Source organism: Pteropus alecto, unplaced genomic scaffold, assembly GCF_000325575.1.
Source record: "Pteropus alecto unplaced genomic scaffold, ASM32557v1 scaffold281, whole genome shotgun sequence".
Classification (NCBI taxonomy): Eukaryota; Metazoa; Chordata; class Mammalia; order Chiroptera; family Pteropodidae; genus Pteropus; species Pteropus alecto.
In genome coordinates, this window is record NW_006431909.1 from 553,268 (window position 1) to 571,668 (window position 18,401).

Below are 18,401 nucleotides of genomic sequence, written 5' to 3' on the forward strand. Positions count from 1 at the left end.
ATTCATGACAGCCAGCCTGGAATCTCCAGGGGTCCACACTGACACCCAGGTGCTGACAGGCATTATGTAGATACCTGAAGGGCCATGCAAATTGCAGGTCAGTAGTTGGGGAAGGGGCAGATCCAAGCACTGCAGATGGTCTCGAAGGTCATAGGTGGCAACACACTGTGGCAGTGGCTAAAGGGCCTGTTCAGAGCTACCAGGAAAGAGCAGGACCCCAAGGTTTTTGGTGGGGATGCAGGGTTGGCACAGAGAGCAGCCCAGAGGCCTGGGCAAGGGGCATCAGGCAGCTACAGGGCCCAAGTGCACAAGAAGGCATGGGTTTGGACTGCTCTCATCATCATCAGGTCCCGTGAAGTTGCCGCACAGGCTCACCATGGGCTCACAGTAGCCGTAGGTCACTTGCAGAGACAATGCACGCTGCCAGTCATAGGCTAGGTGCAGTACAGACGGCTCTTGCTCTAGACTTGCCTCTGCCCCGAGTTCCAAGCTGCAGAAATGCAACTTCAGTTGCCTGTTGCTCAGGGTAGCCAGCAGTGGCAGTTCCTGCTTGTTAACCTGCAGGGGTGACCCAAGATTTGGTGTCACCAGAAAGGCTGCATTCCTGAGCATTTGAGGAGGGGTGAAGGACGAAAGCTGAGGGGTTGGATGTTGGGATATTGAGGGAACGAGGGGCTTTGGGGATCTAGGAGGTCTCAATCTCATCCACTAACTAGCAGTCTTGTTTCCAATACTCAGATGTGTCCTTATGCAAAACTCAGAGGTCCTCCTCTCAGGAATTCAGATAAGTAATTCCACTAAGGAGCTAGGAGTGCCTACCTCTTCCAGTTAATAGGAGAGCCTTCAGCCAGGACCCAAAGGTCTTTGCCCTAGTTACCAAGAGCCTCCACCGAGAGCTTCCAGATCAGGGGCTATCTCCCTTCTCTCAACCCATGATTTCCGTTTTGTTTTGGTTTTTTTTTGCCCCCACCCACACAAAAGGTTTCCAACCCACCTTTTACTCTCCTTCACTGCCTCCACTCTGGTCCATCTTCCATCATCTCCTGCCTATACTGGATTACTGCAGCAGTCTCCACACTGGTCCCCCAGCACTTCCTTCACAAGCCCCAGAGCCTGTGCCCCATGTGGCAGCCACAGGGATCTTTCTAACACTCAAGTGAATCACATCCCTCCTCTATACAAAATCTTGGCTCCCACCTAAAGGCCAAAATGGCTGCAAGAGCCACATGACTGTACACAGTGTGAACCCCATACATCCCCCCCTGCTTTGCACCACAATCCTGCCAGTTCCACCTGGGCTTCTTGCTGTTCCTCTAACATGCCTGGCAGATTCCCACTTTAGGCATTTGCTGTTCCCTCTGCCTGGAATTCTCTTCTCTCAGATATCCACATGGCTCTCTCCCTCACCTCCTTTAAGTCTTGGCTTAAGTTTCATCTTCTCAGCGAGGCCCTCCTATTGAAAACTGCACTTTCAGAAATCCTGATCTCACTTTCCCTGCTTAATTTTTTTCTCTTTAGCATGTATCATCTTCTAACATACTATATAACTAACTTAGATAGTATGTTATTGCTTATCTCTCTCTACTAGAAAAGAAGTACCAGTAGAACAAGGATTTTGACTGTCTTGGTCACTGATGTGTCCTCAGTGCCTTGAACACAGATTGGTACATAATAAAACATTCCTTAAGTGATGAGGAAACTCAGGAGTGTCAGGTTCCTAGGAGATGGGGGCCCATTTTACAGAAGAAAAAATAGGAGTTCAGAGAGGTGAAGTAATTTGCCCAAGATCACACAGCTTGTAGTAGGATTTTAGTTCAGGCCTCTTGGCTCTGAACTCTTATGAATAAATGAATTGAAGTCCATGTCTTCATTTTTAAGAAACCTTAGATTCCCTCTGAGTATTCCCTCCCTTTTCTCTCCCCTGCTGTTTTTCAGGACTAGAAAAGATTGGGTGGGAGTCTCCTAATTCCAGGGCTATGGGAAAATCCTGAGCCCCAAAGTACAGTATATTCAAAACCATGATCAGTGTCCAGCTACACTGAATTTGCAGCTGCCACCCGCTTGTGTGTAGCTTTGGTCAGTGATGTCTTACCTTCAACCTTCAACTGCTTCCTCTGTAAAATGGGGATAATAAAAAGACCTGCCTGCATGGTGGTTGTTAGGAATACATTATATAATATGCATATATTATATGTAAAAGTACTTACCACTCAGCTCATAAGTCTGGACTACTTATAAGTCTTTGTGAGGCAGTGCAAACAAAACGAAACAAAAAGGTGGTTAGAAACTTGTCTCTGGGAGCAAGTGGACTGAGATTCCTGACTCTGCTGCTTTCCATCTGAATGAACTTGGCAAAAGATTTGAGCTCTGGCCCTTCCCCCAACTCCTCTCCAGGAAAAAGGAATTATTACAATCTTACTGTAGAGTCTACCTCAAAGACTAGTAGAAAGGTTAAGCTCTCAATATTAGCTATTATTATTTCATCCCTTCCCCCACCCTATTGGTCACATTTTACACTGTAATAAAGAAAAAGAGCGTGTGACCTTCTGCAATAACTGCCTCTCTTAGCCCAGCACCTGATATATGATATAGCATATATTTAACAAATTATAACTATTATATTATTATTATTACCATTATTCATCCCACAAATATTTTCTGAGTGCTAGGCGCTGTCATAGGTGCTAGTGATTCAACAGTCAACAAAGTATTTTTGTAAAAATCTGACCTCATAGAGCTAATGGAGACGACGGGAATGTTCTATAGTTTGAGCTAGGTGATGGTTACATGGGTGTGTATGTATATTCATCAGGCTGGATACTTAAAAATTATGCAATTAATTGTATATCTTAACATTTACTTTAAAAATTTTTAAATATTGCCCTCAAGGAACAGTATGTAGCAGAGAAAGAGACTAAGTAAGTATATGGAAAGTGATCTGTGCTGTGAAGAAAAAAAGCAGGGGGCAGGGCTAGGGATTGTAGGGGTTGGGGGATTGTGATTTTAAATTGGCTGGTCAGGTTGGCCTCAATAAGAAGGTGACATCTAAGTAAAGAGTTAAAGGAGGCGAGGGAGTGATCCATAAGGATATCATGGAGACAGCCAGTGCAAAGGGCCTGGAGCAAGGAGAATAAAGTGGACAGTGTGGTAGGAATAGAGTAAAGAAGGTTAACAGCGAGAGGAGATGAGATCGGAGAGGTAGCGGGAGCAGATTGCATGGGACCTCATAAAACACTGTACTGACTTTGCTTTTGCTGAGAGTGAGGTGGAATGATTGCACGGGAGGATTTTGAGTGGAGGAAGGAAGTGACTTGCATTTAAAAAACGTCTCTCTGGCTGCTCTGTGAGCAATCGAATGTAGTGTTATATGTTCCTCTACCCTGATCCTCAGGAATCCATCCCATCACCAGCCCACCTCACGACTCTCTTGGGCCCAGGGCTGCTCACCCACCATTGGCTGCCCCACAGCCTGGGTCTCGAAGCCAGCGCTGTAAGCAGTGCCGAAGCTAAGCGCGTCTCATGGGAGTCCTGCCCACCTCCAGATGGTGCACAGCACTGCGCCTGCGCCTCGGCCTATCTGCCACCTCTCTCTAGGCTAATCCCTGAGCTCGGGCTGGGCTTTGGCCAGAATGCTGCCCCTGACGCGGCTCGGAGCCGGGGGAATGAGGCTCCATAGCAGGTCGGATAGGGACAGCAGCCGCCGGTCCAGGAGCCGCGGGGTGAGCTCGCGCGCTACAAGCACCGCCACATTGGAGAAACCCTGCTGCGCATGAGCGCCAAGCTGCGGCTGAACGCGCCCACTGAGGGCATGATTTCAAAGAAGGGATTGTAGGCGACGCCCCCACGGGTCGCGGCGGCAGCTAGGGAAAGCACCTGCGGGCGGGCGGAGGAGCGCATGGACAGCAGGCGCACTGGTCCACCACAAAGCGCAGCGCGTACGAGAGCGCAGAGCCCGCTCCCCTTCCGCGCCGCCCCCCAACCCTCACCTCTCAAAGCGCAGGCTGCCTGGGCTGCGAGCACCGATGTCCACAGGTCTTGGGCCCAGGACCTGCGGGCGCTAACAGGGGAACGCGTAGACGTGGCCCCAGGAATCCTGGGGCAGCAGTTCGGACACGCGGCCACAGGCCTTGTCTCCCGCTTGCAGGCAACTGTGGCCAGCCAGCAGGCGATGGGATAAGTGGGCACAGCGCGGGTGCCCGGCAGGTCTTCAGCGCTCTGCACCTGCAGCGCCTGGACAGGCTCAAGGTGTACAACGAGTGGCCCGCGGGCAGGGTGCTCGAGGCCATTCATGACTGGCACGAGAGGCATGAGGCCACCACAGCAAACTCCTGTGCTGGTCGTGGGGGTGCAGCGGCAGCGTCACCACCATGTAGAGACGACCTAACAGGCAGCATGGAAGCGCTAGCGCGGTGTCCAGGGAGGCGCGCCCACGCGTGCACTGCTGTGAGGGGCGGTGGCAACAGTACAGCAGGAAGTTGGGCTTCTCCCAGTCCTGGTTCTCCAAGAAAGCTGTGATGATGAAGTGACTGCCCTGGAAACCCATAAACACAGCCATGAGGCCTGAAGGAACCAGGAGGGGAGAGAAGGGAGTCAGCATAATCAGGTGGATTTGAGGCTACATACATCTTTGGGCTACAGTTGTCTCATCTGTAAAGGGGTGTTAGCACCCCCTTCATAGAGCTATGGGAAGAATAGATGAGATAATATATGTAAAAGCCATGGGACACTGTCTAGTATATACATATTAGCTTAAAATAAAGCCACTTCCTTTGTCCCAGAAAGGCCTGCTCAACCCGCTTTCCACAACCAGTTTGGCCAATTCCTTGCCCCAAAGTCTGCCCAAATAGTCCCTTGTCATAGCTGGCCAGGGACCTGTCCCAAGGGGCTCCACTGTGGCCAATTCCCTGTCAGGCAGCCCTCAACCACAGCCAGAACAACCAATCCAGATCCAGACCAGCTCACCAGTCTTCTGTGTCCCCTACTGATCACTCACCCCATAGGAAACTCAGGGCACAGCAGGACAGGTGTGAGGACAGCCATGGCTGGGGAGGGGGTGCACAGATACCGGCTCATCAGTGTAATCTCACCTGCCAGTCTGCCCTCCAGCCAGCCCTCCCACTGCAGGACCAGAGGGAGGACAAGGGAATCCCAGAGAAGGGCTCAGCCTCAGAGCCCAGGGAAAAAGGTAATAAGGCTGAGAGTCTCCGCTGCCAGTAAGTAGCCAGGCTGAGGCCAGGCACATTGTAGGGGCATTTATAGTCTGAGATGCCTGGGCCTGTTTCTCAGCATGCTCCCTGGGTCAGCACACAGATGTCCACATTGGCACTGACTCCAGCCAGACCTGATGACATTGATCATAATGAGGTCTAAATGTGTGGGCAGGGTAGGGAGAAAGGGCAGGTGGAGAGACAGTTAAGGGGAAGGGAGAGGCAGAGATGAGCAGAAACACTAAAAGAGAGGAAAAATATGAGAAAATTAGAGCCAGATGGAGAAATGGATGTGGAGAGGACAGACAGGGTAAGGAATGGAAAGAAAGAGAGATAGTGGGGAAGAGACATAAAAAACAAAAGAGATAAGAAAGAGCTTTCTTCAGAGCAGGCCTTAGAGTGTGAAGGACATGGTTGGGTTTGGAGAGGAGAGGGGTCTAAGTGTGAGACAGAAAATTATGAATTAAGATGTCAAAGGGGGCAAGGCAAGAATTATCGTAGATCCTGAGAAAAGAGGGCAGACTCCTGAGCCTGCTGAGGAGGGAGAGACTTCAGGCTTGAAACTTTGGGGGTCCTGTGGAGGTGGCGGCGAGGAGCCAGGACTCCTAGATTCTGAGAAAGGAGAAGAATGAAGCCTGGACTCCTGCGTCTGAGGGAGGAGGGGCTGGGGACCTGAACTCCTAGGTTGTGGAAGTGACTGGAGGCAGAGGCAGGAGAGGACACCTTCTGCTGGATGGGGAGGTCTGAAGGATTTGAGGATTTGGGGTGGAATTCCCCAAGGGAAGACAATGGCTTCCATATCACTCCCGTCCTCTCAGAAAGGTCTGAGCTGGAGAACAATGAAGTGTCACCCTCCATGGAGGACCCAGGAAAAAGGATAAGGCTGGTTCCAGACAGGTAGAGGCAAAGACCTTGGATATACTTGCGAGCCGCCTCCTCCCCTAGGTCCTAGAAGCCTGCACTCCTAGCCCTCTTCTCCCCCAGAACCCTTGACTTTGGTAGGGGGAGTAGCGGAGAATTCAAGAAGGAACCAACTTTCTTTCAATAGTTTCATTTCTCACCTGCTTCAGATCCTCCCCAAGCTCTTTGTCACAAGCAGAAGGGATGAGGGAAGGCTCCACAGAGGGCACAGGGAACAATGTGAGGGAAGGTCTGGGAGTATAAAAGTGTGGGCTTTTCAGGGAGCAGTTACTTCCAGCCTGAGGCCAGGCATCCAGGGGAGGAGATGCAGGGACCCAGGTGGGTGAGGTCAGAGGTAGAACAGGATGAGGCCAGAGAAGGGAAGGAGAGTAGGTGGGGGGATGCTCAGGAGGCTGATCCTTGCCCTGAGACAGGATCCGGGAAGAGGAGCAGGTTTGGGAAGATGCTAAGGCCAAAGAGGGACCCAGTGGGTGTGGGAGGCCTGAAGGGTTAGGAGAGGGGCCAGTGCTGGGGACAGGGATGTCAAGGTCATAAGCAGAGAAAGAAAATGGAGGCAGTGGGGCATGTGGGGAAGGCGATGCTCCAGGTGAGTGGTAAAGCAAGAAGGGAGACAGTTCTAGCCCTGGGGCCACAGTATTTAGGGCTGTGGATGAAGAGGAGGTTCCTAAAGAACCAATATTTTATCCAGAGGACAAGGGAGAAGGGTTCCACAGAGCTGAAGCCAGAATATACCCAGAATAAAATTCTTTGAAGTCTCACATTTACGCTCTAAATTCTTGCCAATTTTGCATTCATCTCCATCAGTCAATCCATGTGAGTTCTCATATAAAAAGATTTTCAAGTACTTACCGGTGACACCCTTTAACCTACTTTTGTACACCCCTCTCCCACCATCAATAGTGGAAATCTTCAAGAGAAAAGGAAGTTGTGGGTTCATCCTGTGGCTTTGGGGTCTCCCCAGCCAGTCTCCTGCATTGAGATATCCGTCACCCAAGCATTCAAGGTTCTTCACAACCCTGCACACAAGAGCCAGACACTTCCAACCCCCTTCACAGGCAACCAGGCCTCTTACCCCAAACTTATTCTTTGCCATGTGACCCAAGCACCTTCCCCCACTGTGGCCAGATGGATTCTTCTAAAGTCCAAACCTGACCCTGTCCTTTCTCATGGCTCCCCACTGCCTTTGGCATGGAGTCGCAGCTCCTCAGTCTGGCAGTTGGCATCTGCCCACTTTGTGAGCTCACCCGTCACCATCCCCCTTCTCCCATGCTGTGCTCCAGCTACGTGGAACTTTGGCCAGCTCTTCAAATGCACAATCCTCTCTCCTCCTTTCTTTTGCACATGACGTTTTATCTCCTTGGAAGACCCCCTTTCCTCCTGGCTCTCTTTGTATATCCTTCAAGTGTGCAGGACCCAATGCAAAATGAAAATCTGGAGTCCCTTGTTCAAAAATTATTAAGAATTTCATGATGGTGACAGCAGGGCATTCAACCAAGCACAGAGGCCTTCTAAAAGTGGGGCTCTCTGCAACTGCACAAGTCACACTCCTACGAAACTGGCTCTGCCTTCAGGAAACCATGGACTCTTCTCATTTCCCATCCCAGGCTCAGTTAGGAGCCCCATCTGGACCCCCAAAGTCTCTTGGGTTTAAATAAGCCCTATTCATTCTTACTTGTGCTTTCCCCATCCCAGCCCTGACCACTCTGGGCTGCCATTGTTCGGGGAGTATCTATTTCCTCTACTGGACTAGAGCTCTGTGAAGGCAGAGTCTGGGGTTGTGTTGGTTGCCACTACGTTCCCAGCATCACTCTAACACGTCAGGGCAACACCAAGCACTGATACCTATCCTTGCTTTTGTGAGACATAAAAGGGCAAAGGCACCAGGGAGGAAACAAAGGCAAGAGCCATATTTCTCTTCTCAACCGAGAAGAGAAACCTCCTCATTGGATGGACCCCTTTACCTGATAAGGGCCCATGTAAAGAGCTGCAAAAGCTTGGCCTGAGCTGAGGCCTTGCAAGGGCTCCCAGATATGCCTGGACACATGGCCTGTGTTGTTGGATCAGCCATGCCCAGACACACGGGTTGGATCAGGCAGCACGCAGACAGAGAGTCCTGGTATCAGGACTAATCACTTAAAAAAGAATGCATTAGTAACCTGGTGCTTTGACACCAGGAAAGTTGGTGTCAAAATGTACAAGGCATTCTCAAAGCCAGATGGAGGAGGAGTAGCACTCCCTGAGCTCAAGATATTAGTGACTCGGCTGGGTAGTGTTGGACAAGCTACATTTTAACTTTAAATTCTAGATACATGTGACCATTTGTCCACAGTCATATTGTTTCTGCATGGGGGTGGGAGATAGTCCAGGCGTCTTGTGGGGAGGTAGTGCGGGTCCATGCTAGAGGGACCAGCCTGCCCCCACATACCTCCTCCTACCCAACCCGCTTCCAAACATGTAATAAGCTACCACTGGGTGTGTGTCTCCATTTCCTGTGTCCACATTCCCCGCAATCAGCCACAGCCTCTGCCTTGCAGTGTCGGTCCACTGTTTGCCTGGTACTTGAACCTAGAAAAGGTCATTAATTCTTATGCTATAGAGAGGTCAGCTCCCCCATCTAAGGGATGGATCTTTGGATAGCACATACCAGGGCCCTGCGACTCTTCTTCTCTAGTCTGTGTAATCTTGCCTGAGGACCAGGTAGTTGGATAGCGGTCCACAATGTACCCCTCTGCATAGGGGATGAAGGTCCTTGGTGAGGTAGTCTCAAATCTCTCTCCAGTCTATCCACTCAGGCCCCAACCTGGGCCAGGTTAACCTTCTGCCTGGACCATTGCAGTAGCCTCTCTGGTCTCCCTGCTTCACTTTTGTCCCCCACATGCAAACCGATCTACTACTGGGGCTTCTTTAGGATCAGGGAGCACAACTCTCCTCAGCTGCTCAAAACCCTCCAATGGCTTCTCATGCCACTTAGAATAAAATCCAGATTCCTCCCAATGGCTTACAGGGGCCTGCATCATCTGTTCCCTTACTCTCCAGCCTCAACACGACATCACTTCCTTTTTCTCATATTTCTTCTGTCCCTTGGCTTCTTTCAGTCCCTTTTACTTACCATGCATTCCTCAGCCCTGGGACTTCACTATATGCTGTTCTATTTGCATGGAATGCCCTTTCCATTCCCCGTGTAGTTAACTCCAACCTGAGTATCCTTCAGATCTGAGCTGGGGTATCACTTCCTCCAGGAAGCCTTCCTTAACTTCTCTTCCTGGGTCTGGTACCCTGGTTACAGGATCTCACAGTTCCATGTATCTCTCCTGTATGGCCCCATTTGCCACCAGATACTTTGCACCTGCTTGTGTGATTATTTAACATTTGTTTCTTCAGCAAACGGTGAGGTATGTGATGGCAGGACAGTCCTGTATCTGTTCATTATTGAATCCCCAGCACATAGCACAAGGAGGCACACAATAAATATTTTAAAACAGAGCACTGAGGAACAGTATGCTCTGGCTGCCCCTCATGGCAGAAACTGATATTTTCTAGCTGACTCTAGGTATCCAAACCTTCCCCTCCCTAGGCCTTTTCTCCAAGACACCTCACTGTCCATGATGGCTTCTCCTGACCTCAGCCACCAGAGGGTAACAATAAGAGGAAGGACCTCACGATGCTGCTGGAGGACCCGGAGTCATACCTGGTCCCTGGGACTCAGGTTGTTCCCATGGCCAATGGAAGATCATTTTCAAGGCCTACATCCACCAAGAAAGCTCAAGCAGAATCTAGGATGTTATCCCGCAAGGACAAGTCATGTGCACCACATCATGAGAATGGCCACTCCAGTCTCGGATCCTCTTCTCCATGCTCCTCACACCAGCATCACTGCAGAGAAGACTGACAGGACCCAAGTTCCCTCCACATCTCTGCCTCTGGACCCACCACTAGAGGTAGCCTGAGGTCGAGAAGTGCTATTCCTCTCACCGCTGATCTCATTCCTGAATCTCCAGAGAAGCTGCCATTTCCAAGGCCCAGGGTTTGGTCCTCCAAACCTCTTGGTGCCTGGGCGGGGGTCCAGGGAAGTCCAAAACAGAGTGAGGACCAGCCCTGGAGATACGTGTGGCGGAAAATCCAGGTCAACCTGCGCCAGGCTCTAGGCCCACAGAATCCCAGGTCTACACTCCCTACTTCCTCTTACCTCCTACTCAAATCGTTGAGTCTGGCACCTGTCCCCCTGGACCCCTAACACTGCTCTCACTGTAGCCTTAAACCCAATAATCACTTGAGTCCGAGTTGCCTCGTTTGCTTCACTCTGTCCCTCCACCTGCTGCTCCTGTTTAGTCTTTGTTTTTCAGCCTAGTTTTCTCCTGGTCCCTTACACATGGAAAGTCTCAGAGGCTGTCTCACCACATTGGTGGCCTCAGTTTCCCATCACTGCTGACAGAGCCCTCATTTCTATTCCCAGCTCCTGCTTCAGACCAAGGGTCCTGAGGCTTCCTGGCTGCCACCCCCTTGGATGTCCTTGGAACCTCCCACATCCATGAAGTCCCACACTGGCCCTGGCATATTTCCCAAATCTCCCCTTTCTCCCTGGTCCCTATTAGCGTTACCTCCACTGTCCCCTCCCCAGCCAGAGCCCTGGGCCCCCTCCCTCCCCTATGGCCTTTCAGCTTTATAAGCCATCTGCTCAGCTTCCTGAATGTCTCTCTCACCAACCCCAACTGCTTTTCCTAGCCCTACCCTGGTCCAGCCTTGTCCTTACCCACCCAGGTCCCTATCCTGGCTTCCCCTGGGCTCCCCACCTCAGTTTTCACCTCTGGTCCACCCTCCTCATGACAGCTAGAAGGATCTTCCTAAAGCCCAAACCTGACCTTGTCCTCCCCTGCACAGAATCCACCAATACTATTGGCTCCCCAATACTATCAGGACAGAGTCTGAGCTTCTCAAGCTGGAGATCCTGGATCCTGCTCACCCCTCCTGCCTCACCTCTATCACAGGACCCCCGGCACCTGGCACTTACTAAGTCCTTGCTTATACTGTACCATCTGCCTGGAACACCTTTCTCTCTGCCCTTTGCCCAGTGACTTCCTTCAGATGTTATTCTCAGGTCACTTGGCTCCTCCAGGAAGCCCTCTCTGACCATATCCTAGGCTGAGTCAGGCATCTTTTCTGGGCTCCCACAATCTCTCAGGCTTCCCTGATCACCAAATCTCTGATCACCCTGAGCTATCACCATCTGAGGGCAGGGCCTGGGGCTGTCTGAGTCACACAGCATCACCGAGCACATGGCATGCCCGGAGATGACGCTCAAGAAATGTCTGTTGACTAAATGGATGACCATCCTCAGCCTCATCCAGGGACCTCAGATAGAACTGGGTAAGCCTCTCCCCCAGAGGAGGCATCCCCAGCTCCAGACCTCTGCATGATACCCCCAGCTCCCACAGACAGAGACAGGGGCAAAGGCCCAGGCCCAAGCTTAGAAAAATAGGACTTTCTTGTTGTGCCCCAGTGCCCCTGACACCCCCCCGACCAGTTTTAAAAACCATGAACAATTTGGTGAGTCTGAGGCCAGGCCCCATGGGGTGCCTGGGTCCTGCAACCCCTTGGGCCAGAAGGGCCACAGAGGTGGGTACGAGGCTAGGGTCCCGTGGGTTCGTGGCTGGACCCCCAGGGCTCACAGTCCAGCTGGACCACGGTGTGGGCCCTAGGCGCAGTGGGCTCAGGGGCAGGAAGGGCTGGCGTGGCGCCGTTGGTCTGGGAGCAAACGCTGCTGACGGGTGCGGGTGCCTTGGCCTTGCCTGGGGGCTGGCCGCCATGCACCTTGTAGCGCATAAGCAAAACGAAGATGAAGACCAGTACCGAGGCCACGATGACACCACCCAGTGCGATGATCATGGTGCCGCCCAGGAAGGGTGCATGTGGGGCCCCGCAGGGCCGCAGTGCTGGCTCCGTGGAGAAGCGGGTGCAGCCCACTGGCTGTGTGGCTGTCAGCCCTGTGGCGCTGTCCTCATATACCGCTAGCACACACAGATCGTAGGTGCGGCCTGACACCAGGTCTGTCAACAGGAAGGAGCGGCTGTCGGCTGGGATCATCCTGGAGGGACAGGTAGGTGGGGGTCAGGTCTCCAGCTGCCCAGCACCCACCCTGAGCTCTGCCCTCCCCCTACCCCCCGTCCAGTCTAGAGAATTTCCCCCAGTCCAGCTGCCCCATTTCATTCTAATTTCTAAATTCCCTCTAATCACTACTCGAACCCCCTTTTGTCTGATACCTAGTCAGCGGCCTGATATCCCTCCAGTCTGTTGGCTGATTTTACCTGAGCCCACCACCTCACTTTCTTGCTGAATTCCACTCAAATTCCCATTTGATCTTCCTCTAGGTCCAATGCTCAAATTCTCTCCAGTGCAGCTGTCCCTTTCCCCTCTGCTCTGCTGCCCAGTTTCACTCTAGCCCCACTGCCCAGTTCTCTGTGGCCCACCACTTGAGTTCTCCCAGTCCTGTTTCATTTTATACCCAGCTGCATTATTTACATCCTGCACTGCCAACTGATTTCCCACCAGCCTGCAGCCCTAGTTCCCTCTAGCTTTGCTGCCCAATTTTGCTTTACTCCTCTGCCTGACTTCATTCTGGTCCCTGCATCCTATTCTCCTCTAGTTCACTCTCTGAGTTCCTTCAATCCGTCACCCAATTTCCTACCAATCCACCACCTGAGTCCCCTCTAGCCCTGCTGCCAGACATCTCTCCAGTTCCCATCCAATTCTGTTCTAATCCTGTCTGACCTCCCTCTAACCCAATGTCCATTTCCTTCTGGCCCTCCATCCAACTTCTCTCTAATTCCACCTCCCAGTCTCCCTCTAGACCCTCTGTTCCCGTCTGACAACTCCAGCCTGCACCTAATTTTCCTTTCCCTTTACTGTACTGTAGCTGGATCCTCTCTAATTTAACTGCCTGATTCCTCCATACTGCTGATGCCTGATTTCCTTCTAACCTGCCAATTAATGTTCCCCCAGCCTCGTTGTTTAATTATTATTGTATCTATAACCTGCTTTTCAGTGAGTCCTGTCATCTGACACCATTTTCATTAAACAATGTACTTCAGTCACCACTGCTGATTTTGTTTTCTCTCTGTTGCCTTATTTCTTTCCAGCTCTGCCTCCTAGTTCCTTGTTATCTCTGTTGACTAGTTTCTTTTTATCATTACTTTTCCCTTAGCACCCAATTCCACTATATTTCCTTTTGTAGTAGAACACCCTGTTGGAGATTTAACTTGTTTTATGATCTATTTTATCCTTAAACTACTTTAATGAAGGAAGTACAGGAAACTCCGTGATTGTCTCTGGTAGGGTGACCATCTAGGGAAGCATTTGTCCCATCCCCTGCCAGGCATGGTGGACTTGTGTATGCCCTCCATGGAATCTTCTGAATGCTGACTATGAAAGAAAGTGGAAAAAGCTTGTTAGATTTCCAGGACCGAAGAGGAAACCAAGTGAGGATCTCTTGAGGTCTGACCCCCTGGGGAGGGAAATGGAACCCAGGTGCTGAGTTTACAAGGTGTAGACTCCAGGGCTTGGGAGGTCTCTTGGCTCAGCCTGAAAGTGAGAACAGGGAGCTATCCACAGCCATCCGTGCAAGGTTGGACTTGGGTGAGAGGTGTCAGTAGCGTTCAGGTCAGAGCCACCACTACTGGCCACATGTATCTACAGCAGATGTTCCAAGTACTCTTCAGCTCAGGGGCAGAAGTTGTACTGACCCATCTCTTGGAGTGTGAAAGCCCCAGGTTTTTTCTTTGCAACAACAGATGACAGAAGGGAATCCCCAACAGTGGCAAACTGAACATTCCTGTTCGCCTAGCAGGTGGAGCTTGAACTAGGTTTAATTTGATTCAAGAAATGAAAAATCAAGATGTCACCATATAAGAACCACAAACGTGGAGCAGTTCACACTGCACAGACCCAGAGCCAAGTTTCTATTTAACCTCCTCCCTCATTTTCCTTTTAACCTCTGGTCAGAGTTCCTTTGCAGCAGGGCTGCCTCATTGCATTTTTCTCATGATCCCTGTACCTTCCTGCTTGCTCTCTTTTTCTTCCTGCAGTCTGGCTTGTATCTAGCCCTGTCATCTGGAAACACCTGGTTTCCTCTTTACCTTTACTACTTAATTTTATATCTCCCCAAACTTGCCCCATCTCCTTTAACGGTTTACTTTTCTGGCCTGGTTACTTTTTACTCTTCTGTCTGATTTCCTTTATATGTCTGTTACTATTTACTTTTGCTGCCTTATTTCTCTTTACCACTCTCGCCAGATTTCTTTTACCTCTCAGCCTGATTTCTTTTACTTTTGTTATCTGATTTCCTTTGCAACCTTGCAGCCTCATTTCTCAGCTATGCTGCAGCCTGGGTATTGGTAAGTATATCTCTAACCTTCCCTCCACCTCACTCCCCCAACCACGTTGCCCACTGCCTGGACACTGCACCTGTAGACGAGGATGTCATCGGCTGAGCTGTTGTACTGGATCTGGTACATGCGAATTCCTGGAATAGGCCGCTGATCTGGCCACTGGATGAGAGCAGCTGTGGCCCCATGCTCAGTCACCTGGACACCACGGTCAGTAGGGGGTACGGTGTCAGCTGCCTTGGCAGAGGCGGCAGAGGGCGGGGTGAGGGCATCAGGATCCCCGTCCCGCGGGGGGTCACAGCTGGTGCTGTTGGCTAGCTGAGGAGGAGGTGGGGGGCCCACAGTTAGCTCAACAGCAGCTGTGGCCTCACCAGCTGCATTGGCTGCAATGCAAGTGAAGATGCCGCCATCACCCGGCTCAGTGACCAGCAGCTCCAGGGTCCCATTAGGGAAGGCACGAGCACGGCTCGAGTTGCCCAGCAGCCGGCCCTGGGGTGACACCCAACGTACACGGGGCTCAGGGTCCCCCACTGCCCGGCAGCGCAAGGCAGCTGGCCGACCTGCAGGCACTGCCAGGGGTGGCGAGCGGTGAGTCACCACGGGGGGCTCACAAACAAACTCCTCCTCACCCACAGCCCAGAAGTAGCGGCCACCCAGGGCAGGTGGGGAGGCGCAGGCTTCGAGGTCGTCCTCCCGAGCCAGCCGCCGCAGCCACACCAGCTCGCAGTTGCAGTGCAGAGGGTTCCCGCCGAAGGCCAGCACCAGGGCAGAAGCAGGTGAGCCGCGGGGCCTGGCTAGTAGTGGTAGGCGAGAGAAGAGTGGGTCAGGTGGAATGGTGGTCAGGCGGTTGGAGGTCATGTCCAGCCGCGCCAACTTGTGCAGGCGAGAAAAGGCGCCAGCAGGCACAGAAGCCAGCAGGTTGTGGTCGAGGCCCAATGTATTGACATTGCCCAGGCGGCCCAAAGCCTCCCAGGGCAGCTGTTCCAGGTTGTTGTAGGAGAGGTCGAGGTCCTCAAGAGTCTCGGCACAGTCATCCAGGGCACCAGCAGCTAGTGCTGCCAGCTGGTTGTTGCTCAGGATGAGATGGCGCAAATTGACCAGGCCACGCAGCTGACCCTCGCCCAGCGAGGTCAGCCGGTTGCCATCAAGGTGCAGAGCACGCAGAGCACGAAGGTCAGCAAAGGCGCCGGCTGCCACATGCCGGATGGTATTACGTGACAAGCTCAAATGCAGCAGGCCCGTCATGTTGGCCAGGTCACGGCGGCGCACAGCCGCAATGAAGTTGTCCGCCAGGCGCAGCTCAGCTGCCCGGCGGTCCAGAGAGGGAGGCACGAACAGAAGGCCTGCCCCAGGGCACAGCACACTTAGGGGCAATGACTGTGTCTGGCAGCGGCAACGGCGTGGACACAGGCTGGGTGTGGCTGACTGGGGTGGAGACGAGGCGGGGGCCAGCGGTAGCAGGCAAAGGAGCAGCGGGAGGACGGCCATCTCGGGTAGGGGCGGCCTGCACGTAAGAAGGGAGGCATTAGGGCACGGTGAGGCCAGAAGAAGGGTATCAGAGGGGGCTGGGGTGGTCCAAGACCAGGAGAGAATGTCACAGTGGGCTGAGAGCAGAGGCGCTGGTTAAAGTTGGTCAGAGGGGAGTGATCAGACATATCGAAAGCCAGAGGAGTTGGTCAGATTCAAAGAGATGTGTCATGGGGAGACAGAAGGAGTAGAAATGAACAAAGACAGTCAGAGGGAAGGGGGGTGTTTAGACATGGTCAGAGACAGTCAGAGAACGGAAAGGTTGGTCAGGGTGCATAGAAGGTAAGCCGAGGGCTTTAGACATGGTCACAGAGAGATGGTCAAGGATGGCCAAAGAGACAAGAGGTGGTCAGGGCGGTGAGAGTGACTAGAAGTAGTCGGATGTGACCAGAGAGGTGGTTAGAGATGATCAAGATAAGCAGTGGACAAAGAGAGGGGAAGTGGTCAGGGGTGGTCAGATGGTCAGAAATGGTCAAAAGCCAGAGAGGAGGAGAGGACAGCTGGGTAGGGTGATGCATCTAGGGAGAGGTCATCAGACAGAGGAAAGACAGCCAGGGATGTTAGAAATTATCAGAGACAGAAAAGAGAGGTGGTCAGTAAAGGCCAGAGATGATCGAATGGTCATTGACTGGCAGTTAGGATCAGGGATGGGAGGAGGGCAAGAGAGATGGCAAAAGGTGGTCAGAGAGAGGAAAGGTAGACAGAAGAAGCCAGAGAGGAGAGATAGACAGAAGTGGCTGGAGAGAAGAGTGGTAGACAGATATCAAAAAGATGGTCAGAGACAGTCACTGGCCAAGGCTGAGAGTCAGAGCTGGACAAGGGCAAGATGAGGAGAGAGTGGTACAGTGGGCAGAGATGTCAAAGGTGGTCACTGACTGAAGCAGTAGACAGAGGTAGCTGAAGAGAGGAGCTGTGGACAGGTCTGTTAAAGATGATCAAAGATAGAAGGGGTAAACAGATAACCATTGAGAGATGTGGTGGCCAGAGAAAGGAGCAATGGACAGAAGTGTCAAAGATGGTCAGAGAGAGGAGAGGTGGAGAACGGAGACGGGAGAGAGGAGTGGTGGACAGGAGAGGTGGCTGAGGGTGGTCAGACAAGACAGATGGCGGGAAGAAGTTAGAGGACAGACTGGGGATGGGTCAGAGACCTGGAGATGCCATCAACTGGGGAAGAAGAAATCAGAGCGGGGCAGAGCTGGCCAAATGTCCAGAGACTGTCTGAGGCAGAGTAGGAGCTGGAGGCATACATACCCATGGGTAGGGGTGTGTTTCTGGGGAAAACCCCAAGGATGCCCAGAGGTACCACGCCTGGTCATCACATACTCCATCCCCAGCCACAAAGTTCCTCCCCAGTCCCTCCCCACGATGGGGGTCTCCCAGTAGCCTTACCTGAGCTGGAAGCCGCCCCAGGGAGCAGAGTCCTCAGGCTCCAAGGGGGTCAGGGGTCAGGGGTCTGGATGGGGCACCTGGTCATGACTTTCCTGTCCCCAAGCCAAGGCCTCTGTACAGGGACTGTCTGTTGTGTCTCAGCTCAGATAAGTGGTCATGGAGTCTCTAGACCTTGATACTTGGGGTCCTAGATCCCCAAATATTGGGCCTCTAGGGTCCAGTTTTAGAGACCCTGGCACCCCTTTGGATTGTTCAGAGTCAAAGTTGCCCAGCTCCAATCCTGGGATGCTAAACAGTCAAATGGAGAGTTTAGGGTATAACATCTGATACTGGAGTGCTGGGTTCAGATATTGGGGTGCTAAGTCAAGTTTTGGAGTTCTCTAGTCCTAAATTTCTGCATTCAGATTTGCAGCAAGTACCTCAGGCCTGATCTCGGGTTTAGGCCCCTTGGAATGCCAGGGTTCAGATCTTGGAATATGAGGCCTAAATCTCAGGGTTCAGGTCCCAAATAATGGGTTCCAGGGTAAAGACATGGGAATTCCATCCCAGATTTCAAGGTCCCAGGCATGGAATTCAGAGTTCAGGTCCGGACTTCGAGTTTTAGATGCCAGATCTTGAGGTTCAGGCTCCAAGTCTTGGGGTCCATATTCCAAGTCTTGGGGTTCAGGCTCCAAATATTGGGGTCCCAGGGACTGATGTTGAGATTCCAGCCCCTGATATTGGTGTTCAGGCTCCAGGTCATGGGCTCCCAGCCCAGATCAGGGTCCCAGGTTCGGGTTTCCAGATCTCTGGATTCGATCTTGGGGTGCAGGACCCCAATGTCGGGGTGCGGACTCTCGGTCTAGGGCGACGGCGCCTCGGCTTGCTTCCCCAGCTGCAGCGGAGGCTGGCCCGGAGGGAAGGGGTTGGCTGCGGTGTGGGAGTTGGGGGGAGGCCAGGCAGCCCCGGGGGCCGGGGTGGGGCGAGGCCTGGGAGGGAA

The 18,401-nt window shown here is 52.3% G+C and overlaps 1 protein-coding gene across 1 annotated transcript; it reads right to left on the bottom strand.

The window, feature by feature from the left end:
• Nucleotides 1–11,584: 11,584 nt before the first annotated feature.
• On the bottom strand, nucleotides 11,585–18,395 carry LRFN3 (leucine rich repeat and fibronectin type III domain containing 3). Its single transcript, XM_006905954.3, has 3 exons — nucleotides 17,423–18,395; nucleotides 14,586–16,010; nucleotides 11,585–12,210 (listed from the first exon to the last, which is right to left on the bottom strand). The coding sequence occupies exons 2-3, from the start codon at nucleotides 15,992–15,994 to the stop codon at nucleotides 11,754–11,756; spliced, it is 1,866 nt and encodes a 621-aa protein (XP_006906016.1). The 5' UTR covers nucleotides 15,995–16,010; nucleotides 17,423–18,395; the 3' UTR covers nucleotides 11,585–11,753.
• Nucleotides 18,396–18,401: the final 6 nt, after the last annotated feature.